Source organism: Ochotona curzoniae, unplaced genomic scaffold (assembly GCF_017591425.1).
Source record: "Ochotona curzoniae isolate NIBS_2020 unplaced genomic scaffold, NIBS_Ocur_1.0 contig_2927, whole genome shotgun sequence".
Lineage (NCBI taxonomy): Eukaryota > Metazoa > Chordata > Mammalia > Lagomorpha > Ochotonidae > Ochotona > Ochotona curzoniae.
In genome coordinates, this window is record NW_024465654.1 from 2,877,349 (window position 1) to 2,905,048 (window position 27,700).

Genomic DNA, 27,700 nt, shown 5'->3' on the forward strand with positions numbered 1-27,700 from the left:
GGCAGAGGTTAGGGGGCGGGCAGACAGGAAGCCAATGAGAGGCCCCACTGAGCTGGGGTCCTGGACCCTTCCGGGTGAGCCACAGCCTGGGCTGGGGAACTCCCCTGCCAAACCGCCTGGCATCTGACTGGAACGGTGGCACACAGAGCCCACCACTGTTCCGAGAGCTCTGGTGGTAGACGACCAGCTGTCCCCCAGGGGGCTCCCATTCCTTACGGGCCCCCCACTTTCCTCCCTCCCTCTTCCCTTAGCCCAGAAAGGATGGTCCCCAGCCCCCAGAAGAAACACGCAACAGCCAAACTACAAAAACATATGTAATTTCATGTGTGTGCCCAGTGGCAGGGCCATCCTCGCAGAGGGTACAGTCCACCACAGTAGCACAGGTGGCAAGCCGGCACCATCTGGCTTACAACCAGCCACCCTAGGACTTCCTCCTCTTGGCCGGAGGGGGCCGGCTGGAGCCCTGGGCCGTGCCATTGTGGGTCTGGAGGGCAGCTTTCTTTGAAGGCTGCCCCAGCTGCTGCAGCTTCACTTTCTTGCTTCCTCGGACCTTCCCAGGGGGCCGGGCATGGGTCTTGGCAAAGGTGTGTTCGGCAGGAGTTCCAGGGTCTGTGCCCTTGGGAAGGGCATTCTGCCGTGGGTCGGCAGCCTTCTTGGGGGTCCACGGTTTACCAGCCACCGGCTTGCACGTCTCTCCGCCTTTTGGCCCCCTGCCCGCTTGAGCTCGCTCAGGGGGCTGACTGTTGTCTTGGAGCTCTGAGGCGGCCTGGGCCTTGGGGACGGGAGCCCCAGCCGCCAAGTCCGCGCCTGCCTGCCCGGTCGCGCCGTTGAACTTCTGGAGATGAGGTCGTTTCTGAGTGCGCTGCTTTGGCCCTGTAGCCGCGGCAGCCTTCTGGGCCGGCTGGCTGCTGAGCGCAGACCCGGGAGGGGCCTTCCCCTTCCCCGGGGACAAGCCTGGATCTGTAAGGGCGGCTGCTGCAGACTCTCCTGTGGTTAAAGGCAAACAAGACAGTCTGAGAAAACTAGGCCTTAAGTAGAAGTGAACTGTGGAAGTTAACTGCCATCTCTCGGCCAGGTGTCCTCCACACCTGGGACAGTGCCTAGGCGTGGACTGCTTCAGCTGCCGGCCACTTGGCCTCCTGCTCCAGTACGCTCTAAATGGCCTCCACGTGGGAGACCCAAATGAAGCTCCAGGCTGCGGCTGAGCACAGGCCCTACCACTGCAGTGGACTGGAGAGCTCTCTCCCCTCTCACCCTCTCTGTAACTTTCAAATAGAGAGAGATAGGAAGGAATGGCTTGCCCATCCTTGGTAAGAATCTGAGGGGAAGCTGCGCCCCCTGGAGGACAGTAGGCAGCAAGACACCCTAACAGTGGATGAATTGGAGAAACTCCAGATCCAACCCCAAGCACTGAGCTTTACTGTTTGTAAGCCAGACAGCTGTCTTCCTCCTGTGGCTTCTGTTTGATGAAATGCAGGAGAAAACAGGCAGCACACCCACAATAATTAGAAACAAGTTACTAAGACTCCTGACATATTATACACTCAATTTCTAGCGAGCTTCGTTATTAATTTAGCCAATAAGGCCAAGGTTCCAGTTCTACCCCAGCAGGCGGTGCCCTGGTCTGTCTCAGAAGCCCCAACCTTCCCCTTGAGATCAGGACTGGACTCAGAGGCCCAGCAGGCGACCAGCACTTGGCAGGAGGGGCGTCATCCTGTGGAGCCTATGCCAACCCAGTGCTGAGAGTGCTGGGCCCTAAGTCAGCCCTGGGCTGAGGTGACAGAACAGGCCCGTGGTCCCTTCCACAGGGATCCACTCTGATAGGACCCAGGCCCCAAGGACAACCACGGCTGAGCTGGAAGAGGCCTCTCCAAGACCCCAGAGGCTGAGGTGAGGATGCTGCAGGCAGACCACAAGGCCTCCTGGGAGGCAGGAGGGGACAATGACCTACCTGCTTGGGCCTGGGGGATGGAATTGGAGAATTTTTTGAACTTGGCAATAAAGAAGCCATCCATGTTGTGGGTGTGAGGGTAGAAGCGTCGAGTGGAGCGCAGGCTGGGGTGGAAGCGCCTTTCCCGAAAGCGGGTGAAACCCTCCTGGCCAAAGTCCAGGCCTGTGGGCACCAGCCGAACATTCCTCTTTTTCAGGGCGTAGTCCACCACCCACTCATTCTCCTCCACCTGGGTTATGGGGGGAGGGCAGGGCAATGAGACAGCTGGAAGGAGAGGGCCGGGCTGCAGGAGCTGCGGCGGAAGGCAGCACACGGAACAGCCTCCCAAGCCCGGCTCCCCTGCTCAGCCGAGGCAGCGGCCTCACCATGATGGAGCAGGTGCAGTAGATGAGGTAGCCGCCCGTCTTGGAAGCAGCATTGACAGAGTCGATCGCACTCAGGAGCAACTCCTTCTGAAGGTGGGCGCAGCGCAGGATGTCCTTCTCATCCTGCAGACAGAGGCCCCAGCATGTCGCAATTCCCAGAAGAACCCTTGGGAGAACAGGCCAGCCCCACCTGCCTGAGGGTTCCCCCACCTTACCTTGTTGGTCTTCACGGCGGGGTCTTTGGAGATGACCCCGGTGCCACTGCAGGGGGCATCCAGCAGCACTCGGTCAAACCCCCCCGCCACCTGGAGAAACAAACAAGACAGTCGCCGGTTTCTGCAAGGCGCCACACACCGTTCATTCCCCCAGGAGCAAGTCTACACGTTCCGCTATTGCCACGGGGGAGTTGACTGGGGGATGCCTCAAGGGGTGACCCACAGGACAGCCACCTTGGGGAACTGACGCCCGTCGTAGTGGCTGATGATGGTGTTGGTGACCCCCAGGCGGTGCAGGTTGCCCACGACGCTCTTGAGACGCTCGGCGTTGGCATCGTTGGCAAGGATCACACCCGTGTTCTTCATGAGCTGGGCTGCAGAGGGGAGGACAGCGGTGCTGAGCAGCCAGTGCCCCCACACTGACCCCAGTCTCACCCCTTCATGGCTGACTTCATTCCTAATCAGCCAGTTCCCCACCGCCTACTTCCCAGGCCTAGCTAGCTTGCCCCAGCCCCTAGCGACAGGCAAGCCTCCAGCTTGGTCTAAACATCCTTCTGGCTGCCCAAGCGCTTTAACAGCTGAGAGGCCGGCACAATGGCTCGACAGGCTCGTCCTCCCCCTGCAGTGCTGACATCCATGGGGGTGCCGGTTCGTATCCCGGCTACCCTCACTTCCCACCAAGCTCCCCGCTGTGGCCTGGGAAAGCAGCAGAGAATGGCCCAAATCTTTGGGCCTCTGCACCCACATGGGAGACCCGGAAAAAGTTCCTTGCTCCTGGCTCTGGATCAGCTCAGCTCTAGACTATTTTTTTTTTTAATTAAAGATTTATTATTATTTTTTTTCTTGGAAAGGTAGATACACAGAGAGGAGGAGACAGAAAGGAAGATCTTCCATCTGATGGAAGGGGCTGCCGGGATATGAACCAACACCCATATGGGATCCCAGAATGTCTAAGGCAAGGACTTTAACCACTACGCTACTGCGCCGGGCCCAGCTCTTGACTATTGTAACCATTTGCAATATGGATGGAAGCAGCAGATGGAAGATCTCTGTCTCTCCTTTCTGTAAATCTGCCTTTCCAGAGAAAAAAATTAATACATCTCAAATTTATGAGATTTATAAATCTCCCACCACCCAGGTGGGAGCCTCTGTTTCAGTTCCTAGCTCCCTGGCTACTACAGGCATGAGGGGGAGTGAACTGGTGGTGGAAGCGCTCTCTGTAAAGAGAAAAGAAAATAAGTAAAAAGAACTAACAGCCCAGTAGGAAGAGGATGAACCTGTAAGTGCATCACCTCGAGCCTCCCAGCCCATCAGCACAGCCCATCAAAGCATAACTCCCCCCTGCACACGTGGACAGCAGCAGCCCACCAGACGTGAGCCCGAGGTCAGACACGCAGCCAGGGGCATGGACCGGGCTCACAGCCAGGCTGCCCGGCTGCCTGCACAGCAGGCCCCAGGACTGAGGCGCCCTGACCCCACCCACCCCATCCACACCTATGTAGCTGGTCTTTCCTCCCGGGGCGCAGCACATGTCGAGGATCCGCTCGTGTTCCTGGGGGGCGAGGGCCATGATGGGCAGCATGCTGGAGGCACCCTGCAGCATGTAGTGCCCGGCCAGGTACTCGGGGGTGGCGCCTGTGGGAGGGAACTGTGCTGTGACACCAGGGACGAGCATGCATCGAGGTGCGGTGCAGAGCAACGAGCACTCACCAATGGGCACCGAAGAATCATACACCACCAGGCCAGTCTTGGACCACTTGCCCAGGGGGTCCAGGTTCACCCCACGATTGATCAGTGCCTGAAAGTAAGAACAGGACTTACAAACCAGGACGAGACGTGGACTCTGGTGCCAGCGGCAGGGCCACCTACTCCGAGTCCTGACTCAGACACCCCAGAACATGCAGCAGCAGGAGCCCCATCACCATTTTTTTGGGGGGGGGGGAGATTTTATGTATTTAAAAAGTAGAATTAGAGGGAGAGAAAAAAAAAATCCTCCATCAGTTAGGGCTGAACCAGACCAAGCCTGGAGCTAAGAGCTCCTTCCAAGTCTCCCACACAGGCACAGGGGCCCAAGCCATTAGTAGCACGGAGCAGGACTGGAAGTGGACGAGCTGGGACATGACACCACAGCGTCAGCCCTACAGCCTCCTCCACCGGGCCCTTTCTTCAGCTCCACTCCTGCCTGAGTGCTGACCACCAGTATCGCCACAGAGCAGCCCTGTGCTGTTCCTGGCAAGCACCCCGGTTTTACAAAACACTGGGCACCTCACCACCCTAAAACTGTTTCTATCCTCACTGTATCTGAAAGGCAGCCACACAAAGAGAAAGGCAGAGACCACCCATCTGCTTCACCCTGCAGGTGCCCACAGCAGTCGGGGGTGGACAGGAAAGCAGGGGTCTGGACCTGAACGGAGGCCAGGCTCCCAGACGGGTGAGAGGGGCCCAAGCTCTTCAGCCATCATCTGCTGCTTTCCAAAGCACACGTGAACACGAAGCCAGATCAGGAGCAAAAGGACCAGAACACTGGGTGTGTGAACCCTAAACAACAACTTAAACACACCAGGATACACTCTTTTTTCATGCTAGGAGGTACCCAATACTCAGGATCATAGCGCTAACTTTTAACCTAGACTCCCTGAATCCTTAACATTGAACTTAAAATACCACTGTGTGGGACCTGCACTATGGCAGAGCAGGTAAAACTGCTAGCTGCAGCAACAACATCCCATATGGAGGTCGGTTTGATTCCCAGCTGCTCCACTTCCCATCCAGCTCCCTGCTTGTGGCCTGGGAAAGCAGTGGAGGACGGCCTAAAGTCTTGGGACCTGCACCAGTGTGGGAGGTAGATAAACAGCATCTCTTGACTTCCCTCTCTATGTAATCCTGAGGCAGGAATTGCTTCCCTGGATTCTCCCAACCTGCTTGGAGGGCAGCACTTCTGGGACACAGCCGCCCTGCCCCACCCAGTCATGGGCAGCAGAGGCTGGGTTAGCCTCCTTGGGATACGCTGATGCCCCCAAGACTGGCTTGGTCCTAACCGCCCCCCACCGCCCGTCAGTCCCTCCCTGTGATAAGCAAACCTGGCCTCCTGCCTCACCTGAGCAAGGTCCCGGCGACGGGTTTTCAAGGTGTTGGTCCGCAGGGTGATGGGCCGAGGTACCTCATTGGCCTCCAAGAACTCTACCAACTAGAGGGGCAAGGGAGCAGGGACTGGGTCAGGCTGGCCAGCCGAGAACGCGGAGCAGAGCAGAGGGGCTGGAGGAGAGCATGGCAGAGGCAGCCTGCGGCCCAGTACCTCAGACAGTGGGAAGAGGTCCATGAGCTTGCCAAGCAGGAAGTCCCCGTATGAATAGTAGGTGGCCAGGTCCTTCTGCAGCCGACTCAGATACTCAGCACGAGAGCGCCCCTCCTCCCGCTGGGTCCCAAAATCTCGCAACACAGCCACTATGTCCTGGATCCGCTTGTGAATTCGCTGCAGGTCAGGGGCCTGGCCATGTGGGCCTGCTAAGGAACTGCTAAGTGGAGCTCCTGGCACTCCTTCCGGGTGCACTTGCCCTCGCCCCCGCCCCCTCCCGCCTCCAGGACCCAGAAGGATATCTTGCTCCATCTGCCCACTAGGGGGCAGCACAAAGCGCTCGTCCTCATCCACATTGATCTGCAGGTCGGCTTCCTCAGCCTCAGGCTTGGGCTCCTTCCCGGGGCGGGCAGGAGGGGGTGTATCCTCCTCCTCCTCATCCGTGTCTTCCTCACTCCAGTGGCCACTGCAAGCAGGTCCCGGAGAGAGTACAGAGTGACTCCCAGAGGCACGCGGGGTCTCCTCCCTCCTCTGCCCCAACCACTGCCCAGCCGCCATTTGGATGGCTGCGGGACTCACTCCATAGACTCCTGGGCCTTCTGCTTACGAGCCTTCCTTTCAATAGGCAGCAACTGAGGAGAGAGAAGGAGCCATGAATGCACAAGCGAAGTCCTGACACTTCCATTTATTCTAAATACATAAGTGCTGGCAGAGGAAACATGAACGCTGCAGAACCAATCATAAGCCCGGCACAGGGACTACCGCCGTTCAAGCTGCCCAAGGGATCGAGGGCGTATACGATGAGTCCTGTTTGATTTTCTTGTATTTACTCTGTCCTGCAAGAATCCTATGACATACAAATACCCTAAGTCTGGACACAGAAAAGTAGCCTAGTGGCTTAAGTCCTTGCCTTACATGTGCCCAGATCCCATATGGATGCCAGTTCTAATCCCAACTGCTCCATTTCCATCCAGCTCCCTGCCTGTGGCCTGGGAAAGCAGTGGAGGACGGCCCAAAGCCTTGGGACCCTGCACCCGTGTGAGAGACCAGAAGTAGCTTCAGATTGGCTCAGCTCCAGCCACTGTGGCCACTTGGCAAGTGAGCCAGCGAATGGAAGATCTCTCTCCTTCTCTCTGTAAATCTGACTTTCCGATAATAAATAAATAAATAAATAAATAAATAAATAAATCTTAAAAGAAAAAAAAAAGACCCGTCTGTGGGGCTCTCGGGTCTCTGCCAGATTCCCTTCCAGATGTTTCTGTGTTACCATTACACACCTCACAGCACACATCTTTTCAAGTTTGTTCCTTGTTCCATTATACTGACAACGTAATGGCCAATATCATACTTGAAATCCTCGCAGTTTTCAGGATTTGGGGAGCTATGGTGATCAACTGGTGCCTGTGTACCTAACTGTAACTTGATAGAAATGGGGTGTGCGGTGGGTGGGTGCAGCAGATAGCACACCTCCACCCTCAGCACCAGTATCCCATAGAATCAACAGCAGAGTGACAGAGATGTCTTCTACCCTCTGGTTCACTCCCCAAATGACAGCAACAGCCAGCGACAGGCCAGGCTGAAGCCAAGAGCCAAAGCTTCTTCCAGGTCTCCTACGTGGGTGCAGGGTCCCAAGGCCTTGGGCCATCCTCCACTGCTTTCCCAGGCCACAAGAAGGGAGCTGGATGGGAAGTGGAGCAGATGGGACCTCAACCAGTGCCCCTCTGGGTGCCACAGGCAAAGTCTTAGGCCATGCTGCCATGGTGTTGGCTCCTCAAATGAGATCTTAAAAAACAAAACTCATAAACACACTTTAGCGAGGAGGGAAGGCAACAGAGATGACGTGTGACAACCTCTTTCCCCTGCCCAGGGGTGTCCCTGGAGCCAAGGACATGGAAAGGCAAGAGTGCTCCGTGCACCCAGGGAGTTACTCACCTCCTCCTCCTCTTCCTCCGAGCTGGAGGCAGCCCCATAGTCATCCACCATAGCAGCATCACTGTCCTCTGAGCCCCAGAGCTCCTCCTGGTTCTCCCCACCATCCTCGTCCTCAGAGTCTTCCTCCTCCTCTTCCTCATCGCTGCTCCGGGCTGGCGCTGGGCGCTTCTTGCCCCGAACGGCGTTAGGTGCAGGAGAGGCTCCCTTCTTCCCAGGGGTCTGCACAGCTCCTGCAGAGACCACAAGAGTATGAGAAAATCCTGACAAGCACCCCCACGGCCCCGGGAGCCTGCCCTGGCTGGTGGCCACTTGTATCCTAGGGGTGCTCCTTCACCCCCAGCAGTGCTCAGCCAGTGGGTTCCTGCAGCCCCCCGAGGCCCCACGCATGAGGGGGGCCTCCTACACCCACTGACCTTTGGGGAGCTTCCCAGCCAGAAGCTTGGCCCCAGGAGACTGATGAGTCTTGGGCACTTCAGCAGAGCTCAGCCTCCTCTTGGCCGCCCTGTAAAACAGCCGAGGGAGGCAATGGGAACACGCGGGCTCCGCCACCTCCCATCACAGGAACCCACGGGGTCCGCTGTCAGCCCTGCCCAGTGATCCAGCCCACATGCTGCAGAGCAGGGCCAGTGGGTGCTCCAGCCACCCGCACTCTGACACTCACCTCTTTCGGGCACGACTAGACAGTCTCTTAGAATTCTCATCATTCTCTGCAAAAAAAGAGAAGAGGCAGAAGAGGCCACAGGTGAATGCAAAGGAGCACCGGAAACGGGGACCCAGCGGGGAAGGGAGTCAGCACAACCCGGAAGGAAAACAAAACAAAAACTATGTAACTATGTATTTGAAAGGTAGAGTGGGGGGGGGGGGCAAGAGAGGATGAGAATCTTCTGTTGATTCCCCAGATGGCCACAAAGGCCATGGGTTGGGCCAGGCCAAAGCCAGAAACTGCATCCAGGTTTCCCAGGGGACCCAAGCACTTAGTCTGCCTTTACTGCCTTTTGCTGCCTTCCCACAGTCAGCAGGGAGCTGGATCAGAAGTGGAGCAGTGAGGACTTGAACTGGAGCACATATGGGACACCAGCACCATGGATCTTAACTCACTGTACCACAACACGAGCCCAGAGTGTCGCTCCACAGCACTTTACCTGCTGGCTGAGATGCTCACATGCCATACTGGATCATCTGGGTTTGAGTCCCCAGTCGGCTCCCTACTTTAGCTTCCTGCTCCAGGAAGCAGCAGGTAGCAGCTCTCGTAACTAGGTCTGCATGAGAACTCAAGTTTCTAGCTCCCAGCCTTGGCCTCAACCCCAGCCACTCCAAAGATCTGAGAAGTAAACTAGCAGACGACGGAAGTTCCGTCTCCCTCAAATACGTTTAAAAACAGCCTTGTGGGGTTTATGGCTGGCTTACAGCGTTGTGGGGTGAATGGCTTAAGCCCACTGCCTGCAATGCCAGCATCCCATATGGGCATCAGTTCAAGCCCCAGCTGCCCCACCTCCAATCCAGTTCCCTGCTGAAGCTCCATGGGAAACAGGCTAAGTACTCGAGTCCCTGTACCAATGTGGAGATCTGGATGAATTTACTGGCTCCTGGCTTTGGCCTAGCCCAGCCCTGCCCCAGTCGTTGGGACCATCTGAGGAGTGAATCAGTGGACAAAAGATAAAAATAAGTATTTAAAAAAACAGCATCACCACCAACCTAATAGCTTGGATTCACCACTTTTCAGCTTACTAAGTTCAACTCGTTTCAACTTCACTTGTTTAGTCCAAGCCTCATTTCCTAACTGTCATTTCCTAAGAGTCAAACTCAGCGCCCATTTCCCTCCTGCACCTCTTTCCCAGGGTGAAGGGAAACTGTAAGCCAAGCAGACGCACACAGCATCGCGGACTTGCTAACAGATCAGTAAAATCGCATCTCACCGCGCCACGCAAAGCTTTTCCCTGTCTTCCTTTCTCATCTCCATCCCTCGCATGAGGCGCTCTGCCCCAATCGGCTCTGCCCCGATCGGCTCTGCCCCGATCGGCTCTGCCGTTCCCAACTTCCACTTGCAAAGGTGTAACCCAGATGGTGGGAGAGGCCCATCTTCCACACGAGGACTCCCGTCTTCATCACAGTCACATAGTTACAAGCGCGCCCTCCGACAGCGTGTCGTCCGCACTCACTTGCACGCAACTCGCACAAACGGGATTCCAATTTCACAGAAAGCAAGCACAGAGAGTGAGGGGAAAAGGGTTAAGACCCAGAACGACGGAGAAGGGCCGGGGGAGGGCCCTGACCTGCAGGCAAGAAGCGGACGAGCTCCGTCTCCGCACCCTTCTGCTTGCGGGCCTTTCGACCCGGCCCGCGCTTCACCTTCTTTGTAGGGTCCAACTTGCGCCCCATGGTGCTGGGGAGAAGAACGGGGAGAAGGCGGCGTGGCGCGAGTGGCACAGGGAGCAAGGCTGGCCTTCCGCACACCCCCCGACAGTTCCCGCGAGGCCGACCAAGCCGCCCACCCGCCCCAGTCCAGGCCGGCGCGCTGCCCTCAGGCTCCCCGACTCCCCCAGACCCACCCGAGGCCGACACTCACCCGAAAACGGGTTCAACGCGGGCCGCCGCGCTCCACGTGCACCGGGAGAAGTCTGCGGAGGCCCCGGTGCCCGGAAGCGCACCGCGCAGGCGCACTGCCAGAGCCCTCCCGCGGCCCCGCCTCTTCCGGTCGCTTCCGCTCGGAGCGTTCCAGCGCCTGGCGGCCGGTCTTCTCTGTGAACGGGCGGCGGTGCCTCGACCCGCCCCGTGCCCTAGGCCCAGCCTCCCGGTGTCCTCGGTGAACGTGCCCTAGGCCCAGCCGCGATGGACGCATCCCCGCTTGTCGGGTGTCCCCAGGCGTGTGGTACCGGCAAGAGGGCCGCTTCTGGGCCTTTCTCCCCAGGTGCACCGGGTGATGATCCAGCTCCTGGCAGTTTCTCCTCCCAGCCCCATACGAGTCTGTTTTACCCACGGGCGCAGAGAAGTGTTAGCATGGCCAGTGCGCCGCGAGCCCACCGTGCCCGGGATTGCCCTCCGAGGCCATCCTGGGCCAGACACCGGGTCCGCCGTAGGCCCTTAAGGACAGTTCCGGAGGGGTGGGGTTCTGCCCCCCTGAGCCTACACCCACACTCAACCAGAGTACTAAAATACAAGGAAACTTTTATTTTCAATTTTCATGAAGAAATTTGTTGTGGTGTTTTTTTTTTATGCTTTTGGTTTTTCTTTTTTTTTTTTTTTTCACTTTATTAAACTCTAGCCGCACAGTGGCTGGAGCCGCTGGGTTCCTGGTATTAAAAAGATGCCAACAGAGGTAGCTGTGTCTCGCCCAGGGGCCCAGCCCACTCTGAATACCCCAAAAAAGGAGAAAACACAAAATAAATCAGCAAAATAAAACCAAAAGGAGGAAGAAATTCAGCTCGTTTTCTTCAAGCCCGGCAGGAACCCACAGCAGTTTGTAACAGTGGAGAGAAGCCAGGGTCCGGAGGCCAGCCCGCCAGCTCCCTGCACATGGCGCCACACTGCTTCGATGCACTCGCTGGGGCAGGAAGGGCACTGCTGCCCCTCCCTCCCTCCCAGCCCCGGGGCAGGGGGCTCTCCTTTACAAGGTGGAAGGTGGGCCCCCAGGGGAGAAGCTGGGACAAGATGAAGTGAGAAGACCACTGATCAGTGCTGGAGCTGACTTCACTGCTGCTGGGCCACCTGCAGGGATAAAGATTAGACAGTCAGAACTCACATGGGACTGCACCCCTCCTGAGGGAACCCGCTGACCCCCAGGGGCAATGAGTGCCAAGCAGCGGCATGGTCCTACCTGCTGTGGTGGAGGCTCTGGCGCCCGGTTGGCCAGGCGGCTGAGAATGTTCCGCTCTGACATCTGTAACCTCACAGCCACTGGGGGAATCCGCGCAATGGTGGCTGGCAGTCGAGTCACATCTGCTTTCATATCACTCAGCAGCTCTTCCAGCTGTTTGAGAACTGCAGAGGGAGCAAGCCGGCGGTGAGCTGTGCTGGGCAAAATGACACTCTGGGAGCGGCAAGGTGGGTAAAGCTGCGGCCTGCAACATTGGCATCCCATATGGGGCACCAGTTCAAGCCCAGCTGCTCCATTTACAGCCCATCTCCCTACTACAGTTGTCTGGGAAAGCAGAAGATGGACCAGGCAGAAGATCCAAAGATGCTCCTGAGGCCAGCGTCAGCCTAGACCGTCCCTACTGCCAGGACCATTTAAGAATGAACCAAGGGATGGAAAAATGTCTTTCTCTGCCTTTCAAATAAAATATAAAAATGTAATTTTTATAAAATATAAAAATGAAAATGTTAAAACTGCCCTACTGGGCCCAGAGCTAAAGTCTTTGTCTTGAGCACACCAGAACCCCATATGGGCACTGGTTCATGTCCTGGCAGCCCTGCTTCCCATCTAGCTCCCTGTTGGTGGCCTGGGAAAGGCAGTTGAGGATGGCCCAAAGCCTTGGGACCCTGCACCTATGTGGGGGATCCGGAAGAGGCTCCTGGCTCAGCTCAGCTCTGGCTGCTGGGGCCGCTTGGAGAAAGAATCAGCAGACGAAAATGTTGCTCTCTGTCTTTCCTCCTCTCTTCCAATAAAAATAAATAAATCTTGGGGGGGAGGGGAAATGCTCTACCATCATGGACTAGCTGCCTGACCCCACTTGGGACCAGTGACTGACATGCTGTTATCTTGTCAGTCCTGGCCTGACCCCTACACCACATTGGAACCCCTAATACCTCACCATTTCCATTTCAAGTGTGTTCTATACTTTTGAAATCCCCTCCCTCTTGTGCTGCTCGCTCTCCATTGTAGTCTATCCTTGGATTTGCTTTTCTCACTCTTTCATCCACTGCCTTCTGGATCTGTCTTCCACCTGCTTTATTCTGCCTTCCTCCCCTCATGTCACCCTCCATCTCTTCAATACCGTTTTACTTTAATAGAAGCCAGTATTGGAAGGATCTGAGACCATGTGAAGGCACCGAGCCACTCCCGATGACCTGGCACTACCCGTTCCACTCCAGGAACCTGTCTACAAGACCAGCGTCGACTGCCCATGACAGCCTCTGGGTGTCTTGCTTCGCGGGGCCACGACACACAGGCTCTGAGCAGGCTCCCGGCCGCTCTGGGGAGGTGGCTGAAGGCGCAGGAGGCAGGGGAGCCACTGGCTACCTTTGTGCAGGACCGCATTGGCCGGCTTGTTTCCTGCCATGGACTCCTTGGACAAGTGCTGATGGCTCTCTGCCAAACACTCCACCTCGGCAAAGCGCGTGTTCAGCGCCATGGAAGGGTGAGAAGGGTCCTCCGACATGTTCAGGTAGGCGGCCCGGCGCAGCTGCTCCTCGATCACCAGAGCTTGTTCTAAGAGCTGGAGGGACGAGACGAATCAGACCCACGCCTGCTCTGCTCGGTTCTGACGGCCCCGCAGCTCACCTCCACCCGTACTTCAACACTGCACTGCCTCCTTCTCCTGGGAGGGCCGTGCTTTGTAAAACCTTTACTTGTTCTCTTTTAGGCAAAAAGGATAAAAACTCAATTTAGAAATCACACAACTGTTACTTTTCATGTTGCTCCTGAGGTTCTTCAATACACATCTTTTACAGAGCCGAGACCACACTAGAGATACACACATTACATTTTCAGAATAAGCACCCTATCCTTGATCATTAATGACTCTTCAAAGCACTCATAATATTATTTTCAAACGCTTATTTTGATTTGAAAGGCAGATTTACGGAGGACAGACAGAAATCAGCTCACTCGCCAAATAGCCACAACAGCTGGATCTGAGCTGACCAAAGCCAGGAGCTTCTTCCAGTCTCCCACATTAGAGTGCAGGGGTCTGAGGACTTGAGCCATCCCCTGCTGCCTTTCCAGTCTATAGGCCGTTACCAATAACATAGCACATTTCCAGGCCAGACAGCAGTGGAGGATGGCCCAAAGCCTTGGGTCCCTGCATCCACATGGGAGACCTGAAGAAGCTCCAGTTCCTGGCTTCAGATTCAGTTCAATTCTGGCAACTGCAGTCATTTGGAGAGTGAATCAGCAGATGGTAGATCTTACTGTCTTTTTTTCTCTCTGTAAATCTGCCTCTCTCAACAAAAATAAATAAGTCTTTAAAAAGTATTTATGGGGGCCCGGCGGCGTGGCCTAGCAGCTAAAGTTCCGCGATCCCATATGGATGCCAGTTCTAATCCCGGCAGCTCCACTTTTCATCCAGCTCCCTGCTTGTGACCTGGGAAAGCAGTCGAGGACGACCCAACCTTGGGACCCTGCACCCATATGGGATACCCGAAAGAAGTTCCTGGATCCTGGCTCGGATCGGCATAGCATTGGCAGTTGCGCTCACTTGGGGAGTGAATCATCGGACGGAAGATCTTCCTCTCTGCCTCTCCTCTTTTCTGTACATTTGACTTTGCAATAAAAAAAAAAAAAATCAAATAAAAGTATTTATGGGGCCTGGCAGCATGACCTAGCAGCTAAAGTCCTCGCCTGGAACATGCTGAAATCCCATATGGGCGCCAGTTCTAATCCCGGCAGCTCCACTTCCCATCCAGCTCCCTGCTTGTGGCCTGGCAAAGCAATGAAGGACAGCCCAAGGCCTTGGGACCTGCACCCATGCAGAAGACCTAGAGGAGCTCCTGGTTTCAGATCGGTTCAACTCCAGCTGTTGTGACCACTTGGGGAGTAAGCCAACGGATAGAAGACCTTTCTCTCTGTGGAATCCCGGAGCATTCCAGGCAAGGACTAGCTGCTAGGCCACTGTGCTGGGCCAAAATTGACTTTCCAATAAAAATAAGTAAATTTTTATATATAAAAAATTTGTAAGGTGTTTTTGTTTATTCCCATCAATACCATTTCTTCCCCTTAAACAGCAACCCTCCCAACAGATTTACTCTTTTTCTAAAACAGGGTACTGCTTCTATTTTGCAGGATGATGTTTTCTGTAAGCATAAAATACTGTTAATTTTCCTATGATGTTTTTGAACATGCATGTGTTGTTTGTTACTTAACATTCTGTGGTGTCAAGTAGCAGCATGTGACTGTGGTCCGGCCCATTGTTTACAATGCTGGCATTCCACACTGCAGTACTAGCTGAAGTCTCAGCTTCTTCATTTCCAATTCAGCTACCTGCTAAAGTGCCAGGAAGTCGGCTCCCGTACTTGGGCCCCCGCCACCATGCTGGAGACTCAAGTTTCTGGCTGGTAACTTCAGCCTCTTCCAGCCATGTCACTCCTATTACCTGTCACCTTTCAAATAAACAAATATGCAGGCAGAATTCTGGTTTTTGATTTATGAGAAGCATTTTACAGCCAGAGGCTGGCATCATGACATAGCAGGTAAGCCTCCACTTGCAGCACCAACATCTCATATGGGTACCAATTCAAGCCCCACCTGCTCCACTTCTGATCCAGCTCCTTGCTAAGGGCCTGGAAAACATCAGAGGATGCTGATGGCCCAAATGATGGGGCCCCTGCACCCATGTGAGAGATCCAAATGAAACTCCAGGCTTAAGTTCAGCACACCTCAGGCCCTTGTGGCCACCAAATTGGGGAATGAAACAGTAAATATAAGGCTTCTGGAGGGGTTGGGGAGAGAGGACCAAACACGTGTGTGGCTATGCACCCATATTCCCCTCTCTTTGTAACCTTATCTTTCAAATAAAATATATTTTAAAAGAAGCTAGTCAATCAATGGAAAACCAAGTCAAATAAAACAAATGCCTGCTCCCTCCCGCAGTGCCAGCCAGCACCTCTACACAGCTGCTTCCCTAGCGCCTCTACACAGCTGCTTCCCCACTCATGGGTGGTGGGGAGGAACAATGAAGGCTTGTCTACAACTGTGTGCACCATTTTCTTCTACAGTTCGCTCCCTCTCTTGGTAAACGATCACTTAACCTTCTCAGAGACTCAAGCTCAAAACATCCGTCATTTTTGAAGTCTCACTACCTAATACCTCAAATCTACAAAATCAGGACTTCACAAACTATCATCTGGGAGCCACCTGTATCCAACCCACTATCAGCTTCGTGTGGCCCAAGGGTTGACATTGAATTTCCAATCTTCAATTCGTGGGAAGAAAGTAAAAATAAAGACAATTTCACGCCTTGTGAGACTACATAAGCGCTGCTGGTTTGATGTAGGAAGCCAAGCTGCTGCATGCCAACACTAACATCCCATATAGAAATTCTAGTGTAAGCCCCAGCTGCTCCACTTCTGATCCAGCTCCCTGTTAATGGAAAAGCAGTTCAGGATGGTCCCATGCTTGGTCCCTGCCATCCCTATGGAGACAGAGCTCCTGGCTGGGTGTAGCCCAACTCCAGCCATCATAGCCATTTGAGGAATGCCAACAGTGGAAAGATCTCTGTCTCTCCATCTTCTCTGTTACTCTTTCAAATACTTAAGTCTATGTAGGACAAGAAAGATGAAGAAAATTACATGAAATTCAAATTTTAGTGTCTACATATAAACTTTTATTGGGACGCGCCTAGACTGATGTGTGTGTGTGATTCACCTTGGGCTGCTTTCACACAATTGCACAGGTGGGTATCTGCAATATTAACTGTCTGTCTCACAAGGCCTGGCAATATTTACTACCCAGCCCTTCAACAGAAAAGGCTTGTTGATGCCCACAGTAATCAGATCAGGTTCAGAAAATTTTCAGTGTTTTGTTTCCTGTATTCTTATCTTTTGATTTATTTTCTTACAACCAACGCAACAGCCCCAAGCTCTTAATACTTCTCAAGTTTAATAATCTCAGGACTACAGTTCCATCTCCCTGGGACCTATCAAAACCAGTCCACAAACCTCCAACGGGTGCCCATTAACTAGAGGGCAAAGTCCAAATTCTCTTTTATCTGATGCCAATAACCCACTCGCTGATGCCTATCCTCTGCCTCTCTCCTTCCCACAGTCTGCCTCCCACCAGCACCTAGCTAGACTAGCTGTGACTCCCCAAACACTCTCAGCTTCCTGCCTCTGCAGCTCTACTCAACCCCATCCCTTTACTTCCAACATCTGTTTCTTTCTACCCATCTCCCCAGGCCATTCCTCAAAGCTCAACTGCCATGCCAACACCTGCCCCTCTCAAGCCTTCGGTGTAGTTCCTCTGTGTCCAAGGACTTCCCCAGTCCTTCTGGAGACCTTGGGTAACTCCCTGCTGATGCACAGGGAGGCAATTTAGTCACACAGGTGCTTCCCTGGAAAGCAAGAGTCCCTGGAGAACAGACACCCATCCTATTTGTCTTTGCCCCCCTGTCCCAATCACTGCTTGGCATACATCCCCTCAAGGGAGGCTGGTGTACTTTTCCTATTCCCCCTGATTAAAGTCACACTCAGCTTACGGGACACATCCCTTGTCTCATGACAATCCACCTCTGCACAGGATGCCCTCACCCACCAGGAATTCTCTCTTCAGCAGCCTGAGGCCTGATGGGTTTTGAAAATGGAGTTCCGCTTTTACACTGTGCCTCACATTTATGCCCTCCCCTTATGCACATGAGGCATTCTCTAATCAAGAAAAAAAGAGGCCACAGGCCCCCGACAGCCCTCCCTCCTCAGAGACACAATTCCATGCCATCCCTGTATCTCTGCAGACACTGTGACCCACAGGGCTTCCCCACAAATCCACCACCCTCACCAGTGCCACTCATCCACACTCATCTACAGCCCTTGTGCAGCTGGTCAACTTTCAGGTCTGTGTGTCTTCAACTTGATACTTAAGTTACCAGAGCACAAAGCCTTTGGTGCAATAAGGGAAGCTTACTGCTCTGTCAAATGCCATTTCCTGTGGCTGAACAGATTCTCTTCCCTCCCAGACCAGACTGTTGTGCACACTTGAAGCCTGCCCTTGAGTGCGTTACTCCTCCCCACATCACTCACCTTGAACCTTCGAGCCAGGAATTTATTCTTGATCTCTAAGAAATTGCCACGATTCATTTCGCCCTTGAAAGGCTCATTGAGGATGGCATAGCGTGGGTCATTCTGGATGTCCTGCCACCGGGCATAGCCATGGCTGTTATAAAGTGCTGAGGAAAAACCCAACAAGCCAAGGGAGCCTCCTGCCGTGAGGTCTTTAGACCCCCTCCCCAGGACCCCAGAGCAGACCCAAGCCAAGGATACTTGATGATGCCAGCCAGCAGCCAGTAGTCATGCCGCCGATGCCAGATCTCGTAAGTCTTCTTGGTGACCGTGGCAGCCCGTTCTTCATTCTGCCAAAGCGAGTGCAACTCTGAGGAGGAAGTGAGGAGAGCAGAGAAAAACACCTGTGAGAAGTCAGACCTCTCAACACACTCCTGCCCCCACCCTGAGGATCGTGCCAGTTTGCTCTGCTTCTGCCTTTCCAGTTAGGAATCCAGAGGTGGCACAATCAGCGTGGAGTTCCCTGCTCCAGTACAGCTACTCTGGCTTCCTGGCAATGGCCCCCATTTCACCTCAGATCCTTCTGACCCCAGCAGCCTTTTGTTCCCATACCAGTAAAGCCACCATCCGCAATGTTGAACATGAAACGCTGTTTAATATTTTTCTTTTGCTTTTCATCATTTAGTTCCTTAGGGGTCTCTCCATTCTGAAGCATCACCTCTTTTTTCTCTTCTTCTTCCTTCTTCTCTTCTATAGATAATACAGAAGAAAACCATCAGCTCCACACAGCTAGCCACTAGCCCCGACACTGCACACTGTAAGACATCCCAGCCATTGCTACTCTTTCTTTACACAGGGGCCTTGCAGACCCACAGAAGGGGCCACCAGTCTCCTGATGACCAAATACAAGGACAGAGAGCGAGCCTCTTACTTGGGGAGGAACACAGCTACAGGCAGGCAGGGAAAACACTCCCGGCCTCTGGTTCCCGAGTCCTTCCAATGCATTGCCACTTCTGCACTCACCTTTGTCCTCCACCACGATAGGAGTCAGATCTATGGCTGCCTTCTCCTCCACCTTCTCCACGTCAGCAGCACCTGGAGCAACAGACACACTGAGACCCACAGGAAGCAGGAACAGTCACCTGTCCCACAGCTGTCCTCTTCTAACAGTCCCACATCTGAATTTCAATCCATAAAGCATGGCTGGAGGAGGAGTGTGATTCTGAATTAAGGAGCGTCACTTCCGTCAGGCGTTCCTAGAGCCCAGCAGGAAGCTCTATGGCAAACAGAGGTCTGTGCTCGAAACTGGGAATAGCAGGGATGCCACTACGGCACAGCGGGTTAAAGTGCCACCTGAGATGTCAGCATCCCATACAGGCAAAGTTCACGTCCCAGCTGCTCCACCTGGGAAAGCACTGGAAGAGGGCCCATGGGGAAGACACAGACGGAGCTCCTGGCTCTGGCCTGGGCCCAGCCCTGGCCATTATGGCCATTTGATGAGTAGATGGAGCAAGCATCTCTGTCTTTCCCTCTCTCTCTGTAACTCTACCTTTCAAATAAATAAATCTGCAAAAGAATGTTTTGTTTTTAAAAGACAACGGGGCTACCTTTGGGCTCTGTCTCCATGGGCTCCTCTGTTCGCTCTTTCACCTCCGCCTTTTCCACTTTCTCTTCTCCCTCAGGAGGTTCAGCCGCCACCTTCTCATCCTCGGAGGCAGGGGCAGCAGGCTGTGCACACTTCAAAAAAACAGAGGAATGATGAAGCAGGCAGGCTGGCACCTTCCACCCTTGGGGCAGTATCCGCCACCCCCACCTTACCTCCATGGGGGCCTCAGGGACCGCAGCTTTCACCTCCTTTTCCCCTTCCGTGCTCTCTTCTTCTTTGACACTATTTTCTTCTATCTTTATTCCATCCTCTGCAGACCAAAGGAGATAATCAATAAGGAAGGAGGTTCTAGATCAGAGGTGGTCATGTCTTCCCCACCTGCAAATTGTCCTCTCGCGCCTTTAAGACCCAGCCCCACTCGTAGGGTGGTCTCCTAAACTGAGAGGGAAAGTGCTGTGTGTCCTGCCGCCCTCCCCTGTGAGAACTGAGCACAGGCGAGAAGAGATGCCTAGGCCAGGACAAGAAGACAGGAACCAGGGCTGAGACAGGCAGACTTACCAGGAGGAGCGACCGGTGCAGGAGTATTGGGCTGTGTGTCCCCTGGAGTAGAGGGTGTAGGAGTCTTTGGGGAGGGTGACCCAGGTTGGGACATTTTCTTATTTTCCTCTACTTCAGCCAGTTCAGGCATGCTCCAGCGCCCATTAACATGCTCAAATTCCTGAACCTGTAGTCACAAGACAAGAAGCTCAAGATCCCGTTCCAGCCCTAGCTCCTCTCCCACTGGCCTTCCAGTTTCCCTTGAAACCTTTAACAGCAGACAGAAGCAAAGTGCTCACCTTCTTGCGAATCAAGGACATCACACCGATTCTGGTGAGGACATGCTGGCGGGACAGGCCTTCTCGGGGCACGCCATCAGCAAAGGTCTCAGCCCCATCTGCTCCCGGCTCACACAAGTGCCGCATAAAGAGAGAGACATAGGCCCTGTAGCAACAAAGCAGAATAAGTTCAACTCCTAGAGCAGACCTTTACCCACTTATACACTATGACAACGTGCTGGCTCCCCCCAATTAAGTCCCACCAGCACATGTGGCAGCTCCCCCGTGTGCAGCCCCTGCAGCACTCCCATGTTCTCTTCCAGGACAGCTAAGGACCTGAGAACTCCTATTACAGTTTCCCCTGCCAAGGTCAGCCAAGCAAACAGCCCACTTCCCTAGACAGCTCACACCAGCACGCTGGAATGACCAACAAAAGGAGCTCTTGCTCCACACTGGCTGCCCCAGCCTTCAACTCACTTGAACTCTTTCTCTGACTTGCCTCGCAGATCTCTCACAAGCCACTGGGTAGTAAAAGCATCTTGCGGTGGCATCCCATAGCGCATAATTGCATTAAGAAAGGCTTTTCGTTGACGAGCATTAAAACCAAGAACCTAGAGAAGAGGAAGCCAGGTGAGAGGGATCCGGTGCCACTCCACGGAAGACTCAGTATCTAGCACTCACCACCCCTCCGTCGAGTTGCACTTACTTCAATATTCCCCCCAACTCGAGCCAACAGAGGAGGCAATGGCTTATCTTTATCATTCCGCAGGCCCTTGCGACTGGGCCTGCGGGGAGCTGCAAGAAGAAAGGGATGAGTGAGTGACGCTACACAGGCTAACCAGACAAAAACAATATTGAGACAAACGGCAACCAAGCCCAGTCCTCACCTTCTGAGCGTTCATCAAAGTCTTCATCACCTTCCTCTGAAGCCACTGAGTAATCGGACTGGTTGTCGGACTGGTCGTCCTGCCAATCTGGAGGGAGAGAGGGCAGATGAGCGGGGCCCACTGCTCTAGTGGAACGGCCCATGGGTTGGGGGCGGGGCCGGCCACACACACCTCGGTCCTCCTGGGAGCCATCATTGTAGTTGACCTGTTTACGGATTCTTTTTCCTTTGCCCAGATTTCGGGCTAGATCTTCTTGCTGCTGCTCATAATGGTGCCGCAGCAATTTCTCCCAGTAGTCAGGATCCACACTTTCTTCCTGTTTTATGATTTCCCGTTCTACCTCCTCTTCCTCCTGGGACAGAGGGTGGGCCAGGACTCAGGGGTGCTGAAGTCACACCGCCAGCTACCCCTGGCCCTCACAGTTCCCATTCTGCCAGCTCCTTCCGTGACTGGCCTCTCAAGAACTCGCTGCACCTGCTTGGATCTAAGAACTTAGAAGAAATTGCATTGACAGAACACGGCGCCTCAGTCCACACACTGAAGAAACACACACGAAACAGAGCCGTTATTCAAGCAAGGGATGCCCAGTGTGCCATGTTTTAACCCTTTCCACTGAAGCACACACAGCGGGGAGGCGGTGAAAAAAGAAAAAGGGTTAGCAAGGCAGAATGGATAAGCTTCCGAGATACTGCAAAAGAGCTTCCTGAGAGAGAAAAATGGAAGGGCCATAAGCCCTGTTCTTCAACTATCTGCAAGAAACAAAAACAAGATTAAGTATATATCCTCTGGTGTCCAAACAAGGTTTCCACTCCTCTCCAAGTCTTACAGAAGTCGTTACTGTCAGACACTGCAGGATCACTGGATTCTCCAAGGCCGTGCTACTGGAAGGAAGCTGTCATCAACAGAGTCATATGGAAAACAACCTAGCTGTTTGCCCATCATCGTGGGAACTAATTAAAATCCAAAACACAAATCTGCTCCAACATCTAAAACTCTTTCTCAAGAAAGTTTCAGATTTCAGAGCATTTTGCTTTTCTGCTTTTCCCATCAGGGAAGTTCAATCTATAACATCCATGCCAAGATATGAAAGCTTCAGCATTTGTAACCCTCCTGGTCCTAAGCAGAGCAGAAGTGACCATCTTCCTTCCAAACGACGACGCAAGGTTCAGCAAGAAATAAGGGCAGGGGAAAGAGATCGATCTTCTGACTTCCGCTCATTTCCAAAAAACATCAGACAAAATCAAGGTGAGAGCATTGCGTATAGCCAGTTAGTTTTGTGCTTAAAAGGGCATTGGTGTGCATGTGGGTGTGTATCTATGTGTGCACAGGATAGAGATGAGCACATTATTTGTACTTGCATAAGCTAGTTTTGCCAAGATAGGTAAGATATTGAACACATCACTTGTCCTCCAGGCAGGAAAATAGGTAGGTAAAGAGTGAAACAGATGTTTTTGTAACCGCAAACCATGTGACTGCTTTCTTATGCAGTCACCATGAGAATTACTACTCATTCAAACAAGAAATTTTTAAGAATATTTCCAAAGTACATAGCAGCCACAGCCATTAATTGGACGGTCACTTGGACACGTGTGCAGCCGCCAGCAGAGACGACCGAGTGAGCCAGCACTGTCCGTCCATTGTGCCCAGGTGTTTTCACTGCTGCCACAAGGCACGAGGGGTACCCCGTCAGCAGGGCAGCTTCTGGCTGAACGCCGCGCTGCTCCAGAGACCTAAGGCTTGTCAGCCACAGCCACACAGATTGAGGTTAGTAGCATCACCTTCAAGAGTAAAGACAACAGTTACAAACGAGAAAAACACAGCAAGAGGGATGGTCAACAGGGTAAGAAAAGATGTCAAATAGGACCAAGCCTGTGACAGCGCAAAGAACTCAAAGTTGAGTGGTTCAAATGAGACCAGAGGCGAGAATAAACTTTGTTTTGCAATACTTAATATTTGAGGCTGGTGCTGTGGTATGGCACATAAAGCCCTTATCTGTGACCCCTGCATCCCGTTTGAGCAGCAGTTCAAATCCTAGCTGTTCCATTTCCCATCCTGCTACCTGCTAATGCGCCCGGGAGCAGTACAAGATGGCAAGTACTGGGATCCCCACCCATGTAGGAAACTCAAAAGACACTCCTAGCTCTGAGCTGCAGTCTGGCCCAGCTCTGGGAAATGAACTGATGGATGGAATGTCTGTCTCTGTAAACACTAACTTTTAAATAATTATTTGTCAATATTTATTTCTGACAAAGAGAAGACAGAGAACTCATCCATCTGCCCATTTATTCCTCAGGAACCGGAAACCCCACACGGGTCTCCCACACATGGCAAGGACACGAGTACCTGCACGCCTCCCAGGCTCAGTGACAGGGAGCTGGATCAGAAGCAGATCAGTGGGGACTGAACTGACACTCCACACTTGACCTCAGCCAAAAGGCCGAGAAGCAACCGAATTGGAACTTTAAAGTAGGGCGCTGCTGTTGCTATGCCACAATGCCAGCCAACTCCCCCTTCGCTTTATGCTCTCTGTATTATTTATGGAAGTAAAGCAATACAAGCCATGCTTCTCTCAGTTTCTTATTTTTACTATGGAAGACCAAGAAATAAAAACAAGAAAAAAATTAATATTTAACATACGTATTTTAATTTTTTTATTTGAAAGGCAGAGTAACAGAGAGGAGAGGTAAGATCTTCCACCCACTGAGCCAAACCAAAGCTGGGAACCAAGATCTTCTTCTGGGTCTCCCACACAAATACAGGGTCCCAGGACTTGAGCCATCCTCTGCTGCTTTCCCAGGCCATAAGCAGGGTGCTGGATGGGAAGTAAAGCAGACAGGACACAAACACAGTGCCCATATGAGATGCTAGCACCACAGGCTGAGGTGAGGCTTAGCGCACTGCGCCATAACTGAGAGGCCAGCATGGTAGCACAGCATGCTAATCCTCCCCTTGTAGTGCCAGCATCCCATACCAAAACCAGGCCTAGTCCGGGCTATTCCACTTCATATCCAGCTCCCTATAAATGGCCTGGGAAAGCAGCAGGGGATGGCCCCGAGTCCTTGGGTCTTTGCACAAGAGTGGGAGACTGGGAAGAAAATTCTAGCTCCCAGTTTCATACAGGCCCAGCTCTGCCTATACCGACCACATGGACGATAGTAGACTGAAGTGTGTTGTTTTTCTCCCCTTACTCCTTCTTCCTATAACTCCTTCAAATAAAACAAACAAATCATAAATAAAATAAATAAATGGCAGGTGGGCAGCCTACAGCCTGGGCACCTACACCCCTCATCACAGCACCTGGTGGGAGTGCTGGTCCCTCCGCTTCAGATCCACCTTCCTCCCAGGCCAGTCGGGCTCTGGTCACCTGAGGCAGGCCAGGGTTGACTGGTGGGCTCCTGGTTTCAGGCTGGCTCAACCCTAGAGTGAATCAGCAGATGAGGGTTCTGTGTCTTTCCACCATGCCAATAAATAAAGCATGGCAGATCGCATCAAAATCTCATATAGGAATGCTGACTTGAATCTCTGTTGCTCTGTTTTCAATAGTTTTTTTTTAAGATTTATTTCTGTTGGAAAGTCAGATATACAGAAAGGAGAGACAAAGAGGAAGAGCCTCTGTCTGATGGTTCACTCCCCAAGCGGCCACAACAGCTGGAGCTGAGCCAGTCCAAAGCCAGGAGCTAGCAGCCTCTTTCAGGTCTCCCACACGGGTACAGGGTCCCAACACCTTGGGCCATCCTCAACTGCTTTCCCAGGCCACAAGCAGGGAGTTGGATGGGAAGCAGGGCCACCGGGATTAGAACTGGCACTCATATGGGATCCCAGCACACTCAAGGTGAGGACTATAGCTGCTAGGGTACCGTGCCAGGCCCAATCCAGGTTGTTATAGATGTGCCAGAAAAGGCAGAAAAACATGGCCCTATACTTGGGCCCCTGCACCCATGTGAAAGACCAAATTGGATGTCCTCGTTCCAGGCTTTGGTCTAGCTATTGAAGCCATTGGAAGAATAAACCAGCGAGTGAAATATCTTTGTCTCTCCCTCATTCGATGTGCAGAACAGCTTGTTCAACTGCTGCTCGTGCCACAGTATCCCCTTGCCAGAGTATCACAGCACTGGGTTATGTCTTGGTTACTGTTTCAAATCCAGCTCCCAGCTAATACCTCTGGAAAAGCAGCAGAAAATGGTCCAAGTATCTGGGCCCCTGCCGCTCCTGTGGAGGAGCCAAGGAGTATCTGGCTCCCGATCCGTTCAATGCAACCATCTGCGAAATAAACTTGTGGATAGCAACTTGTGCTCAACCTCTGCCTTTTTTTTTTTTTTTTTTTTGAGACAGAAAAGTTTATATGCAAAGGGACCAGGTGAGCAGGGAAAGAAGAGGGAAAAGCTGAGAGAAAGCTGGGAGGTGGGATGCTTCTCAAAAGGAGAGCAGGAGAGACACCAAAAGTCTACTTCTGCCTTTGAAATAGACAAGCCAGTAAAGATAACCACTTGGGGCTGCGCAATAGCTCAACTGGCTGATTCTCTACCTGCAAGCATCGGTATCCCATATGGGGGACCTATTCCTGTTTCAGTTCTTCCACTTCCCACTCAGCTCCCTGACTGTGGCCGGGGAAAGCAGTGTAGGATGGGCCAAAGCCTTGGGACTCTACTACCACATGGGAGACCCAGATGAAGCTCCTGGCTTCTGGCTTCAGATCAGCACAACTTCAGCTGTTGTGGCCATTTTGGGTGTGAACCAACAGAGGGAAGATTCTCCTTCTCTCCTTTGTGTAAATCTGCCTTTCCAATAAATAACATTAAAAAAAAAAAAGTAATGCTAAATTAAAAGAAGAAAACTCACAGGGAGATATATCGCCTATGTATGAATCTGGTATCCTCCTTTTTCTCCAGAAACTTGAGACAGTATTCTAAACACTTGTTAAGAGTAATAAAATGCTTAGGAGAGAATAAGCTTCTGGCAACAAGCCAGCATAACTGTTCTGCGCGTGCGTGAGACATGACTATCCATTTCCCGACAGCCAAGTCCAAGATGCTACAGGACACCTCTCCAACCACAAGGCACAAACCGGCAGCACATTTTCTGGCATGGCCCAGGACATGCTTGGGTAGCACCTTGCTGATGTTAGCGCTGGGCCACGAGTCCCAAGGCCCAGCTCGCCCCGCAGGGGACAGCTGCTGAGGCCATCGCTCCTGCATACCAGGGTCCACCTCATTGATATTCTTGAGGTACTTCGCTTTATTCATATGAAACCTCCTTTGGCTGGTCTTTGCTTTCAAAGGAAGAGCTATACCAACTCATCAGCATATTAACTTGTCATAGGTATTTCCCTCTCAATCCAAGTTCCATCCTAGACTCAATTCCAACGTCCAGACCAACTGCCAGGCTCGGCACAGCCCTGGACCCGTACTCACCCCCATTTCTTCTTCCCGCACCACATACTGGGCCACTTTGAACGAGCTCAGATATTCATTCATGCCCTGCAACTCTGTGTCCTCGGTCTCGTCCTGGTTGCGGTCCAACAGGCGCTCAATGGCTTTATCGTCATAGTGGATAACGCTGCTGTCCTCTCCCTCTTTGTTGTCTCCTCCTAGAAACAATCAGGGCACCCGAGCCCCAAAGTCAGACTTCGCAGCTGCAGTGGCAAGAGCAGGCCCTGAACAATCAGACACCCACCCTTCGGAGGCTGAAACTCAAAGTTTCTGACAAGCTCACCTCCGTCCGTAGCCTCATCCTTAAACAGCTCCTCAGTGCCAAACTTGAGGATGTCGTCCAGCTCCTGCTTGGACATGGAGCCAGTCTTGGAGCCCAGCCCGGGCCGCACCACAAGATGCGTCAGCATCATCTTCTTCTTCGCCACCTGTGTGATGCGCTCTTCCACTGAGGCCCGGGTCACAAATCGATAGATCATTACCTTCTTATTCTGCCCAATCCGGTGAGCTCTGCTGAAAGCCTGCAGTTGAGCCAGAGACAAAGGCAGACACCTGCTTTCCTGCTGCCACACTGCCTTCATATGGCACTTCCCCTCACACTCCCCTCTGCTATCATGTTGCCCAGAATAGGATGACAGCCAACCCAGTCTCGAGCTCACAGGAAGGTGAATGCCATAAAAAGAATCTGGTGCTTTTCACTTCAACAGCTAATCCCAGAAGGTGGAGCCCTCACAAAGAACACGGCATTCCCAGGAAGTTACCGTGTCCCCTGGCCGTGGCCTCCGACTCACCTGGATATCATTATGGGGGTTCCAGTCAGAGTCATAGATAATGACTGTGTCTGCAGTGGCCAGATTGATCCCAAGGCCCCCAGCACGAGTGGAAAGTAAAAAGCAGAACTGCTGAGCACCCGGTGCTAAGAAAGAACCAAAATAAATAAATAAAATTATGAGGAGTATGTCTGAAATCCAATTAATAAATGTGGAAGGAAGGTCAGAAATACAAACCTCAACAAACAGTACAGACAAAGGCTGTGAGAAGCTCCACCAGCAAACACTGAAATTAATGTGCAAGTTTAAAGAGAAACTGTGCATTTGCAAAGTCTCAACGACTCCAGACACTCAACACTTAGGACGGGAAGAAGAGATAACAACTCCATAATCAGTACCTTAACCAACTGGTCATCCGGCAATTCACATGGTGTTCAACCCAATACAATGGCTCAATTGGCTAATCCTCAACCTTCAAGCACAGGATCCCATATAGCCCCTGTTCAAGTCCCCTGCTCCACTTTCCATCCAGCTGTTTATGGCCTAGGAAAGCAGTTGAGAGTCCAAA

At 52.7% G+C, this 27,700-nt stretch overlaps 2 protein-coding genes and 1 non-coding gene across 5 annotated transcripts in view; all 3 read right to left on the reverse strand.

Moving 5' to 3' along the window:
- Window positions 1–304: 304 nt before the first annotated feature.
- NOP2 (NOP2 nucleolar protein) lies at window positions 305–10,397 on the reverse strand. Its single transcript, XM_040978787.1, has 16 exons — window positions 10,325–10,397; window positions 10,032–10,141; window positions 8,420–8,465; window positions 8,172–8,260; window positions 7,759–7,988; window positions 6,406–6,458; window positions 6,129–6,292; window positions 5,827–6,026; window positions 5,629–5,718; window positions 4,242–4,329; window positions 4,026–4,166; window positions 2,766–2,905; window positions 2,532–2,621; window positions 2,317–2,439; window positions 1,952–2,180; window positions 305–987 (listed from the first exon to the last, which is right to left on the reverse strand). Exons 2-16 carry the CDS (start codon window positions 10,135–10,137, stop codon window positions 422–424), a joined length of 2,355 nt encoding a protein of 784 aa, XP_040834721.1. The 5' UTR covers window positions 10,138–10,141; window positions 10,325–10,397; the 3' UTR covers window positions 305–421.
- A 606-nt stretch (window positions 10,398–11,003) lies between these two features.
- The window catches only part of CHD4 (chromodomain helicase DNA binding protein 4), a 32,440-nt gene continuing 15,743 nt past the window's right edge, over window positions 11,004–27,700 (reverse strand). For 2 of the 3 annotated variants that reach the window (XM_040978790.1, XM_040978789.1), the window contains exons 23-40: window positions 27,154–27,278; window positions 26,646–26,883; window positions 26,345–26,520; window positions 21,105–21,285; window positions 20,934–21,020; window positions 20,753–20,841; window positions 20,524–20,657; window positions 20,068–20,212; window positions 19,790–19,955; window positions 19,444–19,541; window positions 19,233–19,362; window positions 18,649–18,720; window positions 18,238–18,375; window positions 17,887–17,995; window positions 17,647–17,779; window positions 12,938–13,133; window positions 11,573–11,736; window positions 11,004–11,463 (exon numbers count right to left, since the gene is read on the reverse strand). In XM_040978790.1, coding sequence (XP_040834724.1) covers window positions 11,446–11,463; window positions 11,573–11,736; window positions 12,938–13,133; window positions 17,647–17,779; window positions 17,887–17,995; window positions 18,238–18,375; window positions 18,649–18,720; window positions 19,233–19,362; window positions 19,444–19,541; window positions 19,790–19,955; window positions 20,068–20,212; window positions 20,524–20,657; window positions 20,753–20,841; window positions 20,934–21,020; window positions 21,105–21,285; window positions 26,345–26,520; window positions 26,646–26,883; window positions 27,154–27,278 — 2,399 coding nt within the window. In that variant the 3' untranslated portion in view covers window positions 11,004–11,445. Of the gene's footprint in view, window positions 11,464–11,572; window positions 11,737–12,937; window positions 13,134–17,646; window positions 17,780–17,886; window positions 17,996–18,237; window positions 18,376–18,648; window positions 18,721–19,232; window positions 19,363–19,443; window positions 19,542–19,789; window positions 19,956–20,067; window positions 20,213–20,523; window positions 20,658–20,752; window positions 20,842–20,933; window positions 21,286–26,344; window positions 26,521–26,645; window positions 26,884–27,153; window positions 27,279–27,700 lie in introns of all 3 variants that reach the window. The other variant, XM_040978788.1, reaches the window with a different exon arrangement.
- Window positions 19,616–19,753, reverse strand: LOC121155608. Its single transcript, XR_005883686.1, has one exon.